The 17,656-nt window shown below is 40.7% G+C and overlaps 1 protein-coding gene and 1 long non-coding RNA gene across 2 annotated transcripts in view; both read left to right on the top strand.

Moving 5' to 3' along the window:
• Window positions 1-11,441, top strand: part of timp2 (TIMP metallopeptidase inhibitor 2) — a 33,970-nt gene extending 22,529 nt beyond the window's left edge. Inside the window, 3 exon segments of the mRNA NM_001015760.1 lie at window positions 1,038-1,146; window positions 1,230-1,354; window positions 9,695-11,441. Of these exon segments, the coding sequence (NP_001015760.1) occupies window positions 1,038-1,146; window positions 1,230-1,354; window positions 9,695-9,892 (432 nt within the window). The 3' untranslated portion in view covers window positions 9,893-11,441.
• On the top strand, window positions 2,881-6,641 carry LOC105945287. The gene is made up of 2 exons (XR_004220644.1): window positions 2,881-4,604; window positions 4,856-6,641. It is a non-coding gene; the product is annotated as an uncharacterized LOC105945287 (long non-coding RNA).
• Window positions 11,442-17,656: the final 6,215 nt, after the last annotated feature.

Genomic DNA, 17,656 nt, shown 5'->3' with positions numbered 1-17,656 from the left:
ATAACCAGGCAGAGATCATTGGCAGGCTGCAAACTAGCAGAACCCATACAATGCAAGCAGCAATCCATGTAATCATGAACTAGGGCACTAGGGGCTATAAATTGCACCTTTTTGGGCTGAGCCCAACAATGGCGATGAACGTATGTACCGCCTATCTTACTGCATTCGCCCATGTGGATGGGGGGTGGAGGGAGTGGCTGCAGTTCCTGGCAGGGTCCAGACCGACCCTGAGTCCTGCTCCTGCCATGAGGCAAGGTGTGAAACACAGCAAGGAAGGTTCCCAGGACAGGGTGTGACTATATCATCCCAGTGCAAAATAGATAGGAAAGGCCCACACTCACTTGGCGTGTAACCAATTTTAATTAGCCACAAACATGACTTTTGCAGTGGAATACATATTTTGTGGGATACATCATTAGGAAGTGAAAACTACACATGGCAGTGTGGGACTTAACCAAAAGGCTACCCACGTTAGCTTTAAGAACCAAAAATGTTCGTCATACATGTACAAGGTTTCATACGATAATCAGTTCATATGTGTTGAGCAAATGATCTGGACAGATATCGCTCCATGGTTAAGTACAGGGCTCTGCTGCACCTTGGGCTGATGGCACACTCTAGCTGGCTTGCACCTTACAAGACAGGGGATGTCCTACCTGCTGCCCATCACCTATAAATACATCACTGTGTGCTTAGGAAGGCTGCCCCCAAGCTTGCATGTCATTTGGATTGTGGCTTTGGCTTTCCACCCACAGGGCAGGCTGCAAAGAAATAAAAACATGGCTGTGGTGACTGAGATTTCCCAGCAAAATATTGCTATAACTATAAAGACTGGGATGGGGATGGCTTAATGGGAGTTTTGTAAAAGTATTCAAAATATTGCAGTACAAGAAGAAATAGGTCTCATAATTGCTTTTGAATTTAATAGTAGTGTTGTTATGTTGCACAATATATCAGTTATTTATCTGAAAACCTCCCTGTATGTCTCATTTTTGTCCTTAAAATCTGATTATGATTTGCTCTGCCTATCCTTGCAGATGTTTAAGGGACCCGATAAGGATATAGAATTTATCTACACTGCTCCATCATCAGCAGTGTGCGGGGTGACACTGGAAATTGCTGGAAAGAAGGAATATCTGATTGCAGGTATGATAAGTTTGTATATCTGTTTGATAATGCCATCTTATCTCCTGCCTTGACCCTTCACTTTCCATTTACTGCCCCTTCAGGTAAAGCAGATGGTGATGGAAAGATGCACGTAACCCTCTGTGACTTTATTGTGCCATGGGATTCTCTTAGCCCAACTCAGAAAAAGAGTCTCAATCAGCGGTATGAAATGGGCTGCGAGTGTAAGGTGAGGATATGCATGGCTTCTTAACAGCATTGCTGTATTATGATGCTCAAGGTTCAGTAGGATGCAGTTTTATGAGAATGTCAATCCAAACATTGGCTTTTCTGATTTCTATGCTACGCCTGTTTAAACACAACAATTTATTAGAATGTGGCTCAAACATATATTTTACAGTGGCCACAGCATTTCCTGACAAATTTTGTTTCCAGCTGTTTATAACAGTGAAACCCAAGTATTTATTGCAAAGTGGCTTCAGAAATTTATAACACAATGACCACTGCAATTTCTATTTCATGGATCTAGCATTTCAATGCACTGTTGGTCCAGCAAATACGGCAGAGTGACTCCCTCTGCTCTGCCAGGCCTGATATTCAAAAATGAGGCCCTGGCATTTCAAGTACAAAGTGACCCTAAATAGTGACTGTCTATAGCATCTTACAGCAGCCCCTCTGGCATTTGCCAGAACCCACAGATTGCCAGTCCGGGCCTGCCCTCTGCATAGAAACCCAGAGTTATAGTTATAGAGAGATTCATCCCAAGAGCCTAAACCCTGATCCTGGAGTTTTCATTGTTGAATGTCAAATCCTTCCTTTGAGTGCTTTAATGCATACAAAATGTATGTGATTACAAATCTGATTTGCCACTCACACACTCTACTCTCCAGTCCTAGAGAGGGCACGTGCATTAAAAAAAATTCCCTAAAAAAGTTAGTAGTACGTGTGGCCAGTGTGCCCCTAGGCTGATCCAAGAATAGAAACTGGGTTACAGCGGCCACCTCACATGCAGCATCAGCCCTGGCATATTGATGGGAAAGGGATCACATTTTTTAAAAATGTGGTTAGCAAACAGTGACCTAATTCAGTACAAGGGCAGATTAATCAAAGGCTTCATACGGTCCCACTGTTCATTTATAAGGATATTCTGGGACAATCTGTCCTTTGTACAGCACTAGGGCCCTGTTTGGTGATGATCAACTTTTACTGGGAATTCTGTCCATCTCAGCCTCCTGCATGTAATATTTCCAGTATAGTAACAGATTTGCACAGTAATAACTCATCAGTCATCAGTGGCATAAATCTTACATGCAGTTCAATACATACATACATGTTGTAAGGCTCTGAAGCACACTGCAGAATTTATATACAAGACATTTTCAGCCTTTCTAAACCTTTAACTCAACCAGGCGTATTTTCTGTGCTGGGAAAATTGGTAAGAAACATATGCAAATTACAATATTTTTTCCAATGGTTTTTCCCCATCATTCTATATTTTGCCTTACTTAACTTTAACTTAACTTTAACTTTAACTTAACTTTTTGCCTTAGTCAACCTATCCTGTCCATACACATCCAAATTTTCGGATATCGATCATATGCTTAAATGCAATGATCTAAAACTAACATTCAGATTGAAATTGTAGGATAAAGTCCTAAAAATAACAAATCACAGGATATTCTGAACATAAAATAATTGGCAGACAACAATTGTAAGAAAGTGAGTTCCCAGAAATGCATTGTAGGTCCCCCAAGGATATCAGCAGATACACAACAAATGCACAGATTTTATTGTTATCTGACTGAAATTTTCGAACCTGTCTGATCAACTAAATGACCAATCGCCATGGCACAAAAATTATTGAGACAATAAGTCAGAGCCAACACATGTCCAAAAATCATACAAAACTACCTCATGTGGCACCTAGTTGTGGCTTGAGTTGGCTCTGTCTTTTTACCAGCTGGGCCTGTGGAATTACATGTTGTGACTTTATTAATGACTGCATTTACGCTGAGTATACAGATTTCTGTCTAAGCTCTCCAATGCATATTTAATGCTTGTGGCAACTAATGAAGACCATTAAGTACTGGCTGACCCTTCCAAAATCACCCTGCTTCATTTTCTGATACAAAAGGCAGTACTGTCCATTTCTTACCAATGGAAAAATAGGTTGCGCAGAAGGCAAGTGAACTGAATGTGGCTCTCTTCTTGAAAGCTACAATATTTAGCACCTTCCAGCCATTGTTAGTGGATAGAAATTCTGTATTTGGCTATTCATCTTTTCTTATTCATCTTATTCATCTTTTCTTTCTCTCTTTATAGTGGCGGGTCAGACATTGCCACTACCGAACAATGTTTCCCTGCTGACCAACCCTTTGGAAATCCATGAATATGCCCACAGTTTCCTTTTTTATTTAAGCAAAGATGGATTTAATACATAGCTGTTTGTTTTTTTTTAACTCTGCCTGTAAAGGGTTTTTTAACCAAAGGGAAAAAGGCAAATTTAGGGCAGTGACACGGGGAGATTAGTCACGCGCAACAAATCTCAGTTGCCGCGGGCGACTAATCTCCCCGCAATGCCATCCCACCACTAGAATGTAAATCGGTGGTGGGGTGGCATTCGTGGCGCTGTGATTTGCCGAGGTTGGTGAGGTTACATTCTAGCCGGTGGGATGGCATGGAGGGGAGATTAGTCACCTGTGACAATGCAGATTTGTCGCGGCGTGACTAATCTCCCTGTGTGTCACGGACCTTAGACAGCTTTATGGATTTGTATTTAATTCCCCTCCCTCCAAAAAAGAAAACTTCCTGTCTGAATTGGACTCTCTCTCTAAGGGCTCTGGCACACGGGGAGATTTGTTGCCCGCGATTTTTTTATAAACGATTTGGCGACAAGACGCGCGACAAAACACACAAAGAGATTTCACGCGAGTTGGAGAGGCGAGTTGAGAGACAGGCGATTTCCTGACGTAATGGTTAGCCCTCCCATATGGGAGGAGTAACTTACAGCGGTCTTACGTCGTAGCGTCATCACGCTGCGGCTTAACGTAGCAATTTAAGAATTGGCGTCTTTACTCCGCGTGCTCATTTCGCGTCTTCACTCGGCGTCTTTGTTTCACGTCTTCACTCAGCGTCTTCGAACGGTGTATTCTTGGTAATATGGCATATGATAATGATATGGTCATATTGATGGGTCTCATATTACTCTATTTCTATGTACTACAAAAGGAAAAACAACAGAGGGCTGCTGCTAGAAAATATTAGGTACATCCCATTACGAATCAGCGTCCAAGCAAAGGACAGTTTCATGTACTGTACTGTGAACTACGCAGCTATCCTGAAAAATTTGTGACATATTTCAGAATGTCAATAACAAGCTTTGATGAGCTTCTGACCATTTTAAAGCCAGGCCTGTCTCGTGCCCACTCGTTGATGAGGGATCCTATTTCACCAGATGAAAGACTGTGCCTAACGCTAAGGTTAGTATGCTGTATTTTCATATCTATGCACGTTTTTGTATCATATATGGGCATATGAATGTATGTATGAATGAATGTATGTATGAATTAATGTATATATGTATGACTGTATGTATGTGTTTGGTATATACATGGGCATATACATGTATGTTTGTCAGAATGAATGTATGTATGTGGGTATTTTACAATTGTACAGTGCATGACACTGTATTTAAATTTAATCAGTCCTTTTGTTTTTGTTGTTCTTTCAGGTTTTTAGCAACGGGGCAGTCATTTTCTTCCCTGTACTTTCAATTCCTTATTGGGTGGACAACTATTGGGAGAATTGTGCATGAAACTTGCCTGCTTATTTGGTCTGAGCTACAAAGGATTGTGATGCCATCACCTGATGAAAATACATGGCTTGAGATAGCTGAGGATTTTTACAAGAAAACCAATTTTCCTAATTGTTTGGGTGCCGTGGAAGGAAAGCATAGTAGAGTCACAATGCCTTTTAACAAGTGGTTCAAAGTACTTCAACTACAAAAAATATTTTTCCGTTGTTCTTCTGGCTGTTGTGGATGCAAACTATTGCTTTACCATTATTGATGTGGGAGCTTATGGAAGCACTGGTGATGCTAGTGCTTTCCGTAATTCAGCACTGGGACGCCAGTTATCAGAAGGGACCCGTCACCTACCATTGCCAAAACCTTTGCCTGGAACTGCAGCACCTCCAATGCCTTATGTTTTTGTGGGAGATGAGGCCTTTGGTCTTACTGAAAATGTTATGCGACCGTACCCAGGGTCACAACGGAGTGTTCCAAAAAGGCTGTTCAATTACAGATTGTCAAGGGCACGCTGTATGGTAGAATGTGCTTTTGGCATTCTTTCGAACAAATGGCGTGTATTCCATACAGCACTACAACTGGAACCAGAATTTGTGGATAATATAATAAAAGCTTGATGTGTCCTACATAATTTTATCAGGCTTCGGGATGGGTAAATTGGGCTCCTGTTAGAGGTCCTACAGGAGGAATGTGAGTTAGGGAGCAATTTGCCAATTACTTTATGTCTCCTGATGGAGCAGTACCATGGCAGTTGTCCAGAATTTAGTCCCATTGAAGTTCATGTCATCTTGTATAAAAATGTTCAATAAAGTCTCATTACATAATTAAAACTATTGTCTGTCATTTGTAGAATGTTGTTTCCAAATTGCATTCAAAGGCCTCCAGTGGGGGGGGGAGGGGGGTACAAATAGATACTGTCACTATTTTCCTTTTAGGGAGTTTAGGGATTTAATGGAACTTCTGTCTAGATTGATTTTTATACCATGTCTGTCATTTGTTGTACAGAACATAGGGCAAGAAAGGCCCAGGAGAGTGACAAAGGAGAGTAAACACAGGTTATGGAAATATATATACATACATCTATCTTATACATGTATACGCATAGGTCTATATATCTATTTTTATATTAACATTATCACACAACCATATATGCATTATATGCATAGATGTATGTGTATAGATAGTATATATCTCTATCTATATATGTATTTACTGTCTATACATAGTATAGACATATATATATACTGTCAATGCACACATATGTCTGACAGGCAGGCGTAATTACGTCAACGTAATTGCCACTCGTGTATTGTCGTGGCGTGTTTTTGCACGACGTTGCACGCATTGACGTTGCACGCATTGACGTCACACGTTTGCGTGCGCACAGCACGTCACGTGCCCAGTATCATTTAGTTAGCTAACTTTCATCATGGTGGGCATTAATGCACTTTCAGATCAGGAGGCATGGGAGTTAGTTGGCTATCTTATAAAGCATAGCTATGATAACCTTCCCATATGGATGGTGAATAAAAGGGCCCGGAAGCAGGCAATTCTGCAGCATTTGTGGCGCAGAATGCTGCGGAAGTTTGGCAGCAGTTACAATCGCCGCCAATTACAGCGTCTCTGGTCTGACCTGAAGCGGAGGGAGCCAGAGTTTATCATGCAAGTTCAGCTGCATGAAAATTGTAAGTGATCCATGCATAAAATATTTTAAAAAAAAAAACACCCTACAATAACTAAACTTCACATTAAATATTCTACCAGGGTCCATTTACAACATGCAGAGGAGGAGCAGGAGGAGGCTGAAGGGGAGGAGGAAAGGGACGAGGCTATAGAGCCTATTGGAGAGGCAGCGGAGGAGGCTGACTCGTCACTGGGAGTGGCCAGTGAGGAAGGTAAATTAAATTGCATATATTGTATATTGTCCACTCCTGTTTTTGATAGATAATGCAATTAATTCCATATAGATTGGCAGGAGCATGAGGCAGACATACAGCCTGTGGAGGAGCAGGACAAGGCTGAAGGGGAGGAGGAAGAGGCTATAGAGCCTATTGGAGAGGCAGCGGAGGAGGCTCGTCACTGGGAGTGGCCAGTGAGGAAGGTAAATGAAATTGCATATATTGTATATTGTCCACTCCTGTTTGTGATACCTTTTTTTGATAATGCACTTAATTCCATATAGGCTACCATGTGCAGTCTGGGCAAGAGGAGGAGGAAGGCTGGGACAATGCTCGGCTGGTGGCTGAGGTCAAGGCCCTAAAGAAAAGGGTGCTGGCCCTAGAGAGACGACAACCCTAGTTGTCTATTTGTTCATACATATTGTTTGTACATAAGTTTTATTTTTTTATATTTTATATCTATAAAAAAAGTTGAAACCCTTTAAAACATATCTGTGTCATTTCTATTATACAAAATTTTGACAAGTAAGGTACATAGGAAGTGATACAGAAACACTGCTTCACAAAAAAAGAGAATCTTTATTATGAAAAAACAGTGCAAACATTCCCCAATAATTTAACATGCAAACATTCCCCAAAAATTCTAACAGTGCAAACATCCTGAAATAACTAAACAGTATATACAATCCCCAACAAGCTAAAAGTGCAAACTTCCCCCAAAACAGTGCTAACATCCCGAAATAACTTAACAGTGTATACAATCCCCAACAAGCTAAAAGTGCAAACTTCCCCCAAAACAGAGCTAACATCAGCAAACAGGTATTTTAATGGTCTGTGAATGCAGAGTTTTGAGAATTAGCCCATGCATGGGAAGTAGAAGGTAATGCAGAGATTTGAGAATTATCCCATGCATGGGAAGTAGAAGGGAATGCAGAGATTTGAGAATTATCCCATGCATGGGAAGTAGAAGGGTAGGAGTAGGGGTACCATGTATTTGGTGTCGGTGGAGCCATGGGGTAAGGGTGGGATGGGTGAGACACAGGCATGACAGACATGCCTGGGTTTGTTTGTGGAATTAATTTGCAGACAAACTTCATAATTTCCACCAGCATCAGCTGTTTTTGTGCCTGTGGCACCATCATGACTGAAGGCAATAACCCCATTAGGAAAGAATGCTCCAGTGTGCCCTCATAAAGGTTTGGTGCCTTTCTGGCAGTCATTGAATTGCACAGCATGGCAATCATGTCTTTAACTTCAGTCGATGAAATGTCTGCTTTTCTTTTCCTTCTTGATGCATTACTGTCCTCACTTGGAGGTGGAGTGTTAGTTGGGAGGTGCAGTATAGTTGTGGGGGAATGCTCCAATGGTGGTGTTTCACCTAGCTCACTTTCCGCTGCTGGATCATGAAGGTTCCCCTCCTGCTCATCAATGGTTTCAAGATTGCCAGAAGTTCTATTGAAAAGAAAAAAGGATAACTTTCCTATTAGTGGCAGTGTCTATTGCCCCCCCCAACCCCCCCCCCACCACCACTGGAGGCCTTTGAATGCAATTTGGAATCAACATTCTACATGGTATAAAAAACAATCTAGACAGAAGTTCCATTGAGTTTCAATTGAAAAGAAAAAAGGATTACTTTCCTATTAGTGGCAGTGTCTATTTTCCCCCCCCACTGGAGGCCTTTGAATGCAATTTGGAATCAACATTCTACATGGTATAAAAAACAATCTAGACAGAAGTTCCATTGAGTTTCAATTGAAAAGAAAAAAGGATTACTTTCCTATTAGTGGCAGTGTCTATTGTCCCCCCCCCCCTCCAACTGGAGGCCTCTACATGGTATAAAAGAATAGAAGTTCCATTGAGTTTCTAATGAAAAATATTGAACACTTACCGTCTTTTAGAAAAAAACGGTAGTAGAAATGTCAGCTGGTCAGCGTAAGAGTACCGCTTCCTTTTTGATGGTGAAGCACCACTGCGGAAGTCAGCTTTCTGGGCAGCTACTTCCCTGCGGTAACAATCTCTTATGTGCTTCCACCGCACCTGAATGTCTTTAACAGTAATAAAATGGGGAAATTGTTACAATATGCTATGCACTGAGATTTTTTTTCCATTATTTTTACACACAATACACGATGACTTGGTAAAAAAACAAAAGAATAAACAAATCATTTACCTTTTTTATTCTTCTCCTCCTCTGAAAGTGAATCCCAGCCTTCAACTAGTTTTTCTGCCACCTCTTCCCATAGTTTCTGCCTATTTTGCTTGTTATGATACGTCGCCAAGTCCGTTTGATATAAAGCTGGCCGTTCCTCCACGAGGTTGATGAGGCGCTCAATACAAAAATGCAATTTAATAAATGTAGAAATAGGACTCTTTCCGCAGCGAGTTGTCGCGTGTTGCCCGCAGCGTGTTTTCGCACGAATGGCTCATTGTGCCATGCCACGGAGACAAAACCTGTTCAAAATCCCCGCCCAAATTACGTGCGTCAATACGCAACGACAACACGCTGAGCGCGTAGCGTCAATACGTCACCACTATCGTAGCTACAAATCTCCTTGTGTACTATGCTGTACTTGATTTCAATGTTTGTGAATGGCAAGGCTATTTTACTCGTCGCTCAGAAAAGGGTCTGTGTGCGATTTGAAACAGGAGGCGAGTTCAAGTTGCCTCGTATGTTTTGACGCTGGCGATTTCCATTTGGTATCCATTGTCGTCTTGTCGCCAAATCATTTTTAAAAAAATTGCGGCGACAAATCTCCCCATGTGCCAGAGCCCTAAATTGTACGAAAAAGTAATTGTATGATAAATACTATCTATAAACAGACCAAAGAATGTTTAAGTATCTCTTTCTTCAACTGTTTCCTTGCAGATATCCCGTTGCCCCTCCATTCCCTGCCTTGTCTCCTCTCAGGATGAGTGCCTCTGGACAGACTGGGTGACTGAGAAGAACATAAACGGACGACAGGCAAAACACTACGCTTGCATAAAACGCACTGACGGCTCCTGTTCCTGGTATCGGGGGGTTGCACCTCCAAAGCAGGAGTTCCTTGACATTGAGGATCCCTAGAATCCAAGCTTCCTGATCCCAGACATAACTATTGAGGGGCCAGCCCAGGAGGAAAGGAACCCAACATGTTTGTATAGTCCTGTCTGGGCATCATTTCCTGCAAATGTTGTGGCTGGAAGGAAAAGTGACATTGTAAGCCCCATGTGGGACAAGAGTTTAACCCCTTCAGTGCTGGGCCACTTGCAGCATTGAAAGGATTAAATCGTTCAAAGATGGCTGCGGACTTGCCCCAACCAGCCCTCTGCTTAAAATTCTCTCATTTAGCTTCTGTTAAGCCCTATTTGTAAGTATATCCCTTAATCTGTGTAGCTGGTCTACAGCCCTTCTCTCTTACTGATATGGGTTCCATTGTAATCTCTCACCCCATTTAGCCTGTTTGTATTTGTTGAAGCTATTCATCCCTTGTATGGGGGGAGAGTGGCGTTTCATTCCTAACCCCCTTAACGCAGGATTTTCTCTTCCGCATTCTCTCATTAGAATGTGTATTTAAATTACTTATCTATATTGTATAGCTCTCTCTAGCACTGGTTTTCACATAGTTATCCCAGCTAGCTGACAGCAACTAATTTCTAAGCTTACTTCCATGCCTGGCGTCCTTTATAATAGCCAGAAAGAGGCTTGTCTTAGAAACAGCAATGGACGCTGGCCTTAAAAGGGACCCCGTCTGAAAACCACTGCTCTAAAGATATATTTATCAGCTTCATGCTCCAGTCCTGGAGCTGAGAATGCCTATACTTATACCTGTTCCTTCCACTCTTTATGTTTTCTAACACAATCTACCACATTTTATAGACGCGGGTCCTAAATTGCAGCATATTCAGCAGTGACAGTTGCCTAATGGCAACTCCGTACAAAGATAGGTAGGGTGCCCACATTTTTGCTGGTTACTAGAATAATCTTGAATGCATTCAGATAAGAATCTAGTGCAAAGATACATTTTACAGGAACCCCGCATATACATAATACTCAACTCCTGGCTGTATGCAACACACTGAACCCTGGTATAGGTTGCTGGCATCAACTAGAATAGCAGCTCAGTACTTAGTAACATATCCAGTGCTCCTGTTTTAAGCCCGCCTTTTCCATGCTGTACTTTACTTTGTATTGTATTTTAAGCTGCACAACAGTCGGTGTGCAAACATTAACAATGGTATAGCACACACAAAGAGAGGTGTATACCAGTGTCTAAATCATATAAAGAAATCTTGTAAACCACTGGAAAGGCTATTATAATATCCCTGCAATGGTTTCCAGTACAGTGTGTTACCCTTGACATCCTTGTACCAACAAAATGCTATCATTCACAATACTGCTACTTGTAGAGTCCTTGCTTGGTAAGTATAAACTGTGTATTTATCTGCTGCCAGTATTAATTTAAAGCTTAGACTTTTTTTGAAGCATAAACCTAAATATTACTATGACTTGCAGACAGTGGAAGGAAACTGCATGTTCTGCTATTTGCACATCTTCAGGCATTTGATGATTGAAAGATCTGTACAGTATGTGAACGGTTTAATCTATGGCATTAAATGATATTATCTGCCACAAATATATCTCTCGCTTTTCTGCACTTTCACTACATTTTCTATAACATGTTGTAATTAAAGAGAAAATGAAAGCCTTCCTTTGGTGATTTATCTAATCAGAGGGGAAAAGGCTTTAATCTGGCAGAAGGGGAAACTACCAGAACCTTGGGACTGTTTGTTATTTGACTCTATTAAACCAATATCATATTTATAATTATCTAATAGTGGCCACAACCAACCTTTTATGGTATAGTGAATACCCAGCAGGCTTAGACTGGCAATCTGTGGATTCTGGAAAAAGCCAGAGGGGTGCAGTTATCCGCTATACAGTCACTATTTATTGGGCCTCTGTGTACTTGAAATGCCAGGGCCTACAGTAAAGCTCTGGTGCCTTAAGACAGCCAAGGCTTTGTATGTTTCACAGTTGGGAGGGGGTGATGTTTCCCTCTTCAGGTTCAAGGGGTGGCTCACCTACACGTTAACTTTTGTATGTTGTAGAATGGCAAGTTCATAGCAACTTTTCAACTGGTCTTCATTTTATATTTCTTTCGTTTTTAAATTATTTGCTTTCCTCTTTTGACTACTTTCAGCATTCAAAAAGGGGGTCACTTACCCCGGCAGCGAAAAAAAACTGGTGCTCTTTGAGGCTACAACTTCATTGTTATTGTTACTCTTTATAGCTTTTCTTTCTATTCAGCCCAGGCCCATTTCTTTTCAAATTCCAGTTTCTCTTTTGAATCACTTCCTGGTTGCAAGGGTAATTTGGACACTAGCAACCATATAGCTTAGCAGCTGAATTAAAAGCTAAATAATGCAACAAGCACAAGTAATGTAAAGAAAATAAAACCAGCTGCAAATTGTTTCATAATAGCACTGTCTACAACATACTTAAAGTTAATTTAAAGGTGAGCAACCCCCTTAAAGGACAAGGAAAGGCTAAGTCACTTGGGGGTGCCAAAATGTTAGGCACCCCCAAGTGACTTTGCCTTTCCTTCTCCTTTAAGGTGTTTCATGGCAGGTCTGTATTTGGCCAGGGGTGTGAGGTTTATCTAGTCTTTATAAGGGGGAGGCATTATGTGTTCTGTCTCTTTTGACCACACTTCCTGGAGGGTTTGGTTGGTGACAGAAGGAGGTGGAGTTCATTAGAAGAAAACAGTGTGAAAATGTTCTGTAATAGTTTGATGTAGGAGTGAGAGATAGATAGTTAGTTGAGATGTCAGAGGCTCCAATGAGAAGACCAGGAGGGTTAAACCCTGCGGTGGCAGGTGACACAGAAGGGTTCTAACTCTCCTGGTTAAGTGGTCAGGTTCAGGAATAGGTGATTTCTAGAGTTAAACACCATTGGGAGTATCCTTCTAGCACTAGTTGGCAGTGAGTACAGGTCTTGCCCTGTTTGAGGGAAACATTTTGGGGGGGGGCATATGTCTTGCCACAGTGGACCACCTATGACCACCGATGTGCCCTTGCAACTTCCCCTATAAGGTCAGGGCTTACTTAAAAGTGGGTTTTGGTACTGCATCTGGGCATAGGTGGAAATGGTCAAGAGACTGGAAGAATGGATTTAAACATTCCTTGCACACACATCCAGATACGTAGGGTATATGCAACCCTAAAGGCACTCAAAAACTGCTTTAGTTACATTACATCACCAATGTAACATACTTTCAAACTACTCTTTTAACGGAAATATAACTTGAAATTGACAAGATGAATTAATGTAAAATTGCTCAGTGCTGCTCTAAGAAATTTTCAAGATACTTGTTTTTATTCTGCTACTTAAAGCAACAGTAACGCCAAAAATGGAAGTGTATTTAAGTATTTAAAATATAATGTACTGTTACCCTGCACAGGTAAAGTTGTGTATTTGCTAAAGTAACAATACTATAGCTTATATAAATGAGCTGCTGTGTAGCCATGGGGGCAGCCTTTCAACCTGGAAAAAAGGAGAAAAGGCACAGGTTACATAGCAGATAAGCTCTGTAGAATATAATGGGGCTTTATCTGTTATCTGCTATGTAACCTGTGCCTTTTCTCCTTTAAATGGCTGCCCCCATGGCTACACAGCAGCTTTGTTTATATAAACTATAGTCTTTCTGAGGCAAACACACCAGCTGTACCAGCACAGGGCAACAGTACATAATATCGTAATTACTGTTACTGTTCCTTTAAAATGGATTTGAAACAACAGCACCACCTGCTGGACATAGTTGTCTACGTTGTTTTCAGTTCTACGTATATAATGAGCGAAAAGAAGAAGTCTTGGGATGCTGCTCTGCTCAAGAAATAAAAGAACTATACACAAAAATGAAAAATTTTCTCATGGAAATCATAACCTTTGTAAATGTAATCAATTAAAAATGTTGTACAGTTTTTGAAATAATCAAGTAACTCTTTGCTGCTGCCTGCTCAGCAATCCGTCTTCATTCTCTCTTCATGCAGAAGTCAGCGGCAGATTTTGATTGACATTTAATACATCTTTTAGGGAGACTCCCTTTAGTTCTGATAAGAGGAGATAAATAAAATTCTAAACACAGAATAAGAAGTTAAAGTAGCCCCTTGTCCTTATACTGTGAAGAATCTGGCCTCCCCTGAAAGAACAGGAGACACATTACATGGAGAATGGAAGCAGCTTCACAGTTTCCCCAAAAGGAACAACCAGAGAGGGAAAAAATTATCCTATTAACAGCATGTCCTCCATCTGATCTGAAATTACTTATCAAAAAGCTGTTTCCCCCACCGGAGAGGTGTGGGCTAATAGAGTCTGCGCAACAGCTGGGAAAAACAATTGCTTCTTTCCAAAAAAATTGCCCCCAGAGTGCAAAGGCACCCGCGTCTGGAGGAAGCCTCTTATGCGAGCAGCCATGATAGGTGACATGCATTCATATAATCACCGAGTCTCCCAGCTCGCTCATTATGGGTATATGTGTGATATAGAAACAGTGGACACCCCCCCCCCCCCCATAATCTTACATCATCTAATGCTTATAATGAGAAAGCTGCGGCACTTTATTCTGCGCATGCTTGTGCCTTGACATGGCACCCTCCTGGTGTGGGAGGCTAGATGCTCACTGGGGTCATTTTTCTGGAAAAAAAAACTATTGCTTCTCCAACTACAGTGGGTTCTATTAATGCATACCTCCAGTGGGGGAAGCATTTTTGATGATACATGCCCTTTAATAATGGTCAGAGTTTTGTATTAACCTACTTTATTCAGTTACAGTTATACTAAAGGGGTACATTTTTGTGCAGAATGGTGATTTAAAGGAAAGCAATGACATTTTGGCTGACACCAAAATAAACCGGTACATCAGTGCTTGTGTTACTCTAACCATTTGGTAAGAGTAACACATGCACTGATGTACCAGCTTATTTTGGTGTCAACGTGTTTAGTTTCTGGTGTTCATTCTGTACTTTAGCCATTATCCATTCTTTAACATGACTATTAGCAAATCTGTTTTAGCCAATAATGCGCCTTGACCACATTGTTAAACTAAATCAATCACCTTATCAAAAGAAGAATACTCTACTGAGCATAACTCTGGAGAAATGCCGTCATTAACAGAAAGACCCTTTGGATCTGATATATGATGAATTAGGCGATACACACCCAATTCTCTTTTAGGCACCACCCCTAGAGGTGAAATTTGTATATTCCTTAGAGGTATATCTGAAAATGGACCTGCAATTCTATTATTTGACAATTCTTTCTTTAACTTATTTGCAACTATTTCCGGATGTAAATTAGCCGATTTCAAATTATTGACCAAAACAGGAGACCATTTAAAATCATCAGCCGGAATTTGGAAACCAAAAGAGAATCCAAATTCAATTATTTCTGCTGTCTGTTTGTCTGGGTACAATCTTAGGTAAGGTAACATTTTGCTGATTTTCACTGGAGTTATCAGCTCTAGCTCCGGGTTCTTTGGCATTTGAATTGCTGGCCGAATTGAGGTATTTAGACGCTTGAGATCGAGGATGGGCTGAAGGGATCTGTCCTTTTTGGGAACCACGAACAGGTTGGAATAGAATCCCTGGAAATGTTCATGTCGTGGTACGGAAGTGATCACAGCTTCTTCCGATGACGGCTAAAATTTTTCTTGCCCGGGCTATGCCTGGCGGAACTTGTATTGCCAGACAGTTTTTGAACATTTTGCACTGTTTCACTTTCACTAAGGGGCCTTACCTCAGGGGGACTTTTAGTTTACCCAGGAAAATAAATATATTTTTTTTTCAGGACAACCTAAGCTTTCAAAATATGGTTGAATGTTTGTGTAATTCCAATTCTGTAACAAGATATAGGCTTCTAAATGTCTAAAAAATTAAAAACAAAACATATTTTTCATAATATAAACACACATACCAGAAACAAAAATTATTTTATGCACGAAAATACAACTGATTTGGAAAGTCCCAGGTCTCCTGCACGTGCCAGTACCAAATATATATAGGTTAATGGAGATTTCTCACTGTCTGTCTACTCCAAACTACCAAGTTGCAATGCTTTCCAAACCTGCTTGGCACATTAAAAAAAACATAAAACAAAAAAAAAAAACCTCACTCCGTTTCTGCACTGTCCTGGAAATCTTCAGTTCCTGCAAGCCCGTTTTGCTGTGCTCTGATTGGATCTTTCTTCTTGTGGATTCTCCAATCAAAGCACAGCTTTCTTGACAGACAGTAAAATTGACCAATCAAAACACAGATGCAGACAGGGCTTGGGAGATATTACAAACTGAAGGCAGTGCAGAAATGAAGACTGAAAAGAAGAATCTGCAGACTGTAAACTTTACCTAAGAACCAACTCTCAACTTTTGCTGCAGATTTCATCCCACTCCCACAGGTACTATACAGGTCTAAAGGCTTAATCACTAGCTAACATCTATAATAATATATAATCTATCACCTGTCCTAACAGATGGATGGTAAGTTAACTCTTTCCCCCTGAAAAAGCTCATTGTGCTTTTATATATTTGTTGTTTTTTGCACTTACTATTTTTTTTACTTTTTTGTCATTGCTTTGTTCATTTTTAGTTAGTTACAGTGGAGCCAATGTTGTGTATCCGTGCCAGTGTTATAGTGCCCTGAATATCTGCCATCTGTACCCACTGTATCTCACTGCATATAGTGTGCTTTTTTTGTAAATACAGACTGTGTCTCACTGTATATAATATGCCAGGGGTGTCAGTACCCTCTGCCTTTCTTGCTATAAAACTAACGTAAACACATCTAAAGGGGTGGTTCACTTTTAAGGTAACTTTTAGTATGTTATAAAATGGCCTATTCCTAGCAACTTTGCAATTGGTCTTTCCTAATTAAATTTTTTTTTATAGTTGTTGAATAATTTGCCTTTCTCTTCTGCCTCTTTCCAGATTTCAAATGGGGCCAAAATTATTGCTCTGTGAGGCTACAATTTTATTATAATTATTATCATTTTTTATTACTTATTTTTCCATGCAGGGCCCTTAACTATTCATATTCCCATCTCTTGTTTAAACTACTACCTGGTTACTAGGGTAAATAAGACCTTAGCAACCAGATAGCTGCTAAATTACCAAATGGAGAGCTGCTGAACAATAAAAATACTGTATATACTCGAGTAAAAGCCGAGTTTTTCAGCACCCAAAATGTGCTGAAAAAGGCCCCCTCGGCTTATAAACAAGTATAAGTTTTTAGGACACACAAAGCGGTTGGTTCTGGAAGAAGCCAGCCACTCTGTGCAAAACCCATCCCCTACCCCGCTACTCTCCTGGGAACGGGGGTCCCGGCGCTGGTTCCTGTTCCTGCTCCCGCCGCCAAGTCTCGCCAACCCCCTCCAACCCCACAGCCTGTTCGCGCCCCTTCTGCGCGTACCAGTAGTGCCTGGGGCGGAAGTGACGCCACGCGCCCCTGCAGATAATCCCGGCATCGATTTCCAGGATCCTAGTGCTAGATACTGGTATGTATAAATATGTATATATCCTAATTATAGTTAATCATAATTGATTGAAGTTAAACACATATAATGCGTGTTTAACTTCAATCAATAATTAGCTATAATTAGTACAATACTAAGTACAGTATTTATTTGAAATATGCCTCTATTGGTTTTCTAAGTACAGTATTTACCAGTATTAGCAATGCTGATCAGGTATATCCATATCATGTGATCAGCATTGCTAATACACGTGAATACTGCTAATTATTATTAATTACCATAATTCAAAGTTATACACATACAGTACGGTATAGAACAAAAAAAAAA

This window comes from Xenopus tropicalis, chromosome 10 (assembly GCF_000004195.4).
Source record: "Xenopus tropicalis strain Nigerian chromosome 10, UCB_Xtro_10.0, whole genome shotgun sequence".
Taxonomy (NCBI): domain Eukaryota; kingdom Metazoa; phylum Chordata; class Amphibia; order Anura; family Pipidae; genus Xenopus; species Xenopus tropicalis.
Note: the sequence above shows the minus strand (reverse complement) of the source record. Positions and strands in the feature narration are given on the sequence as shown.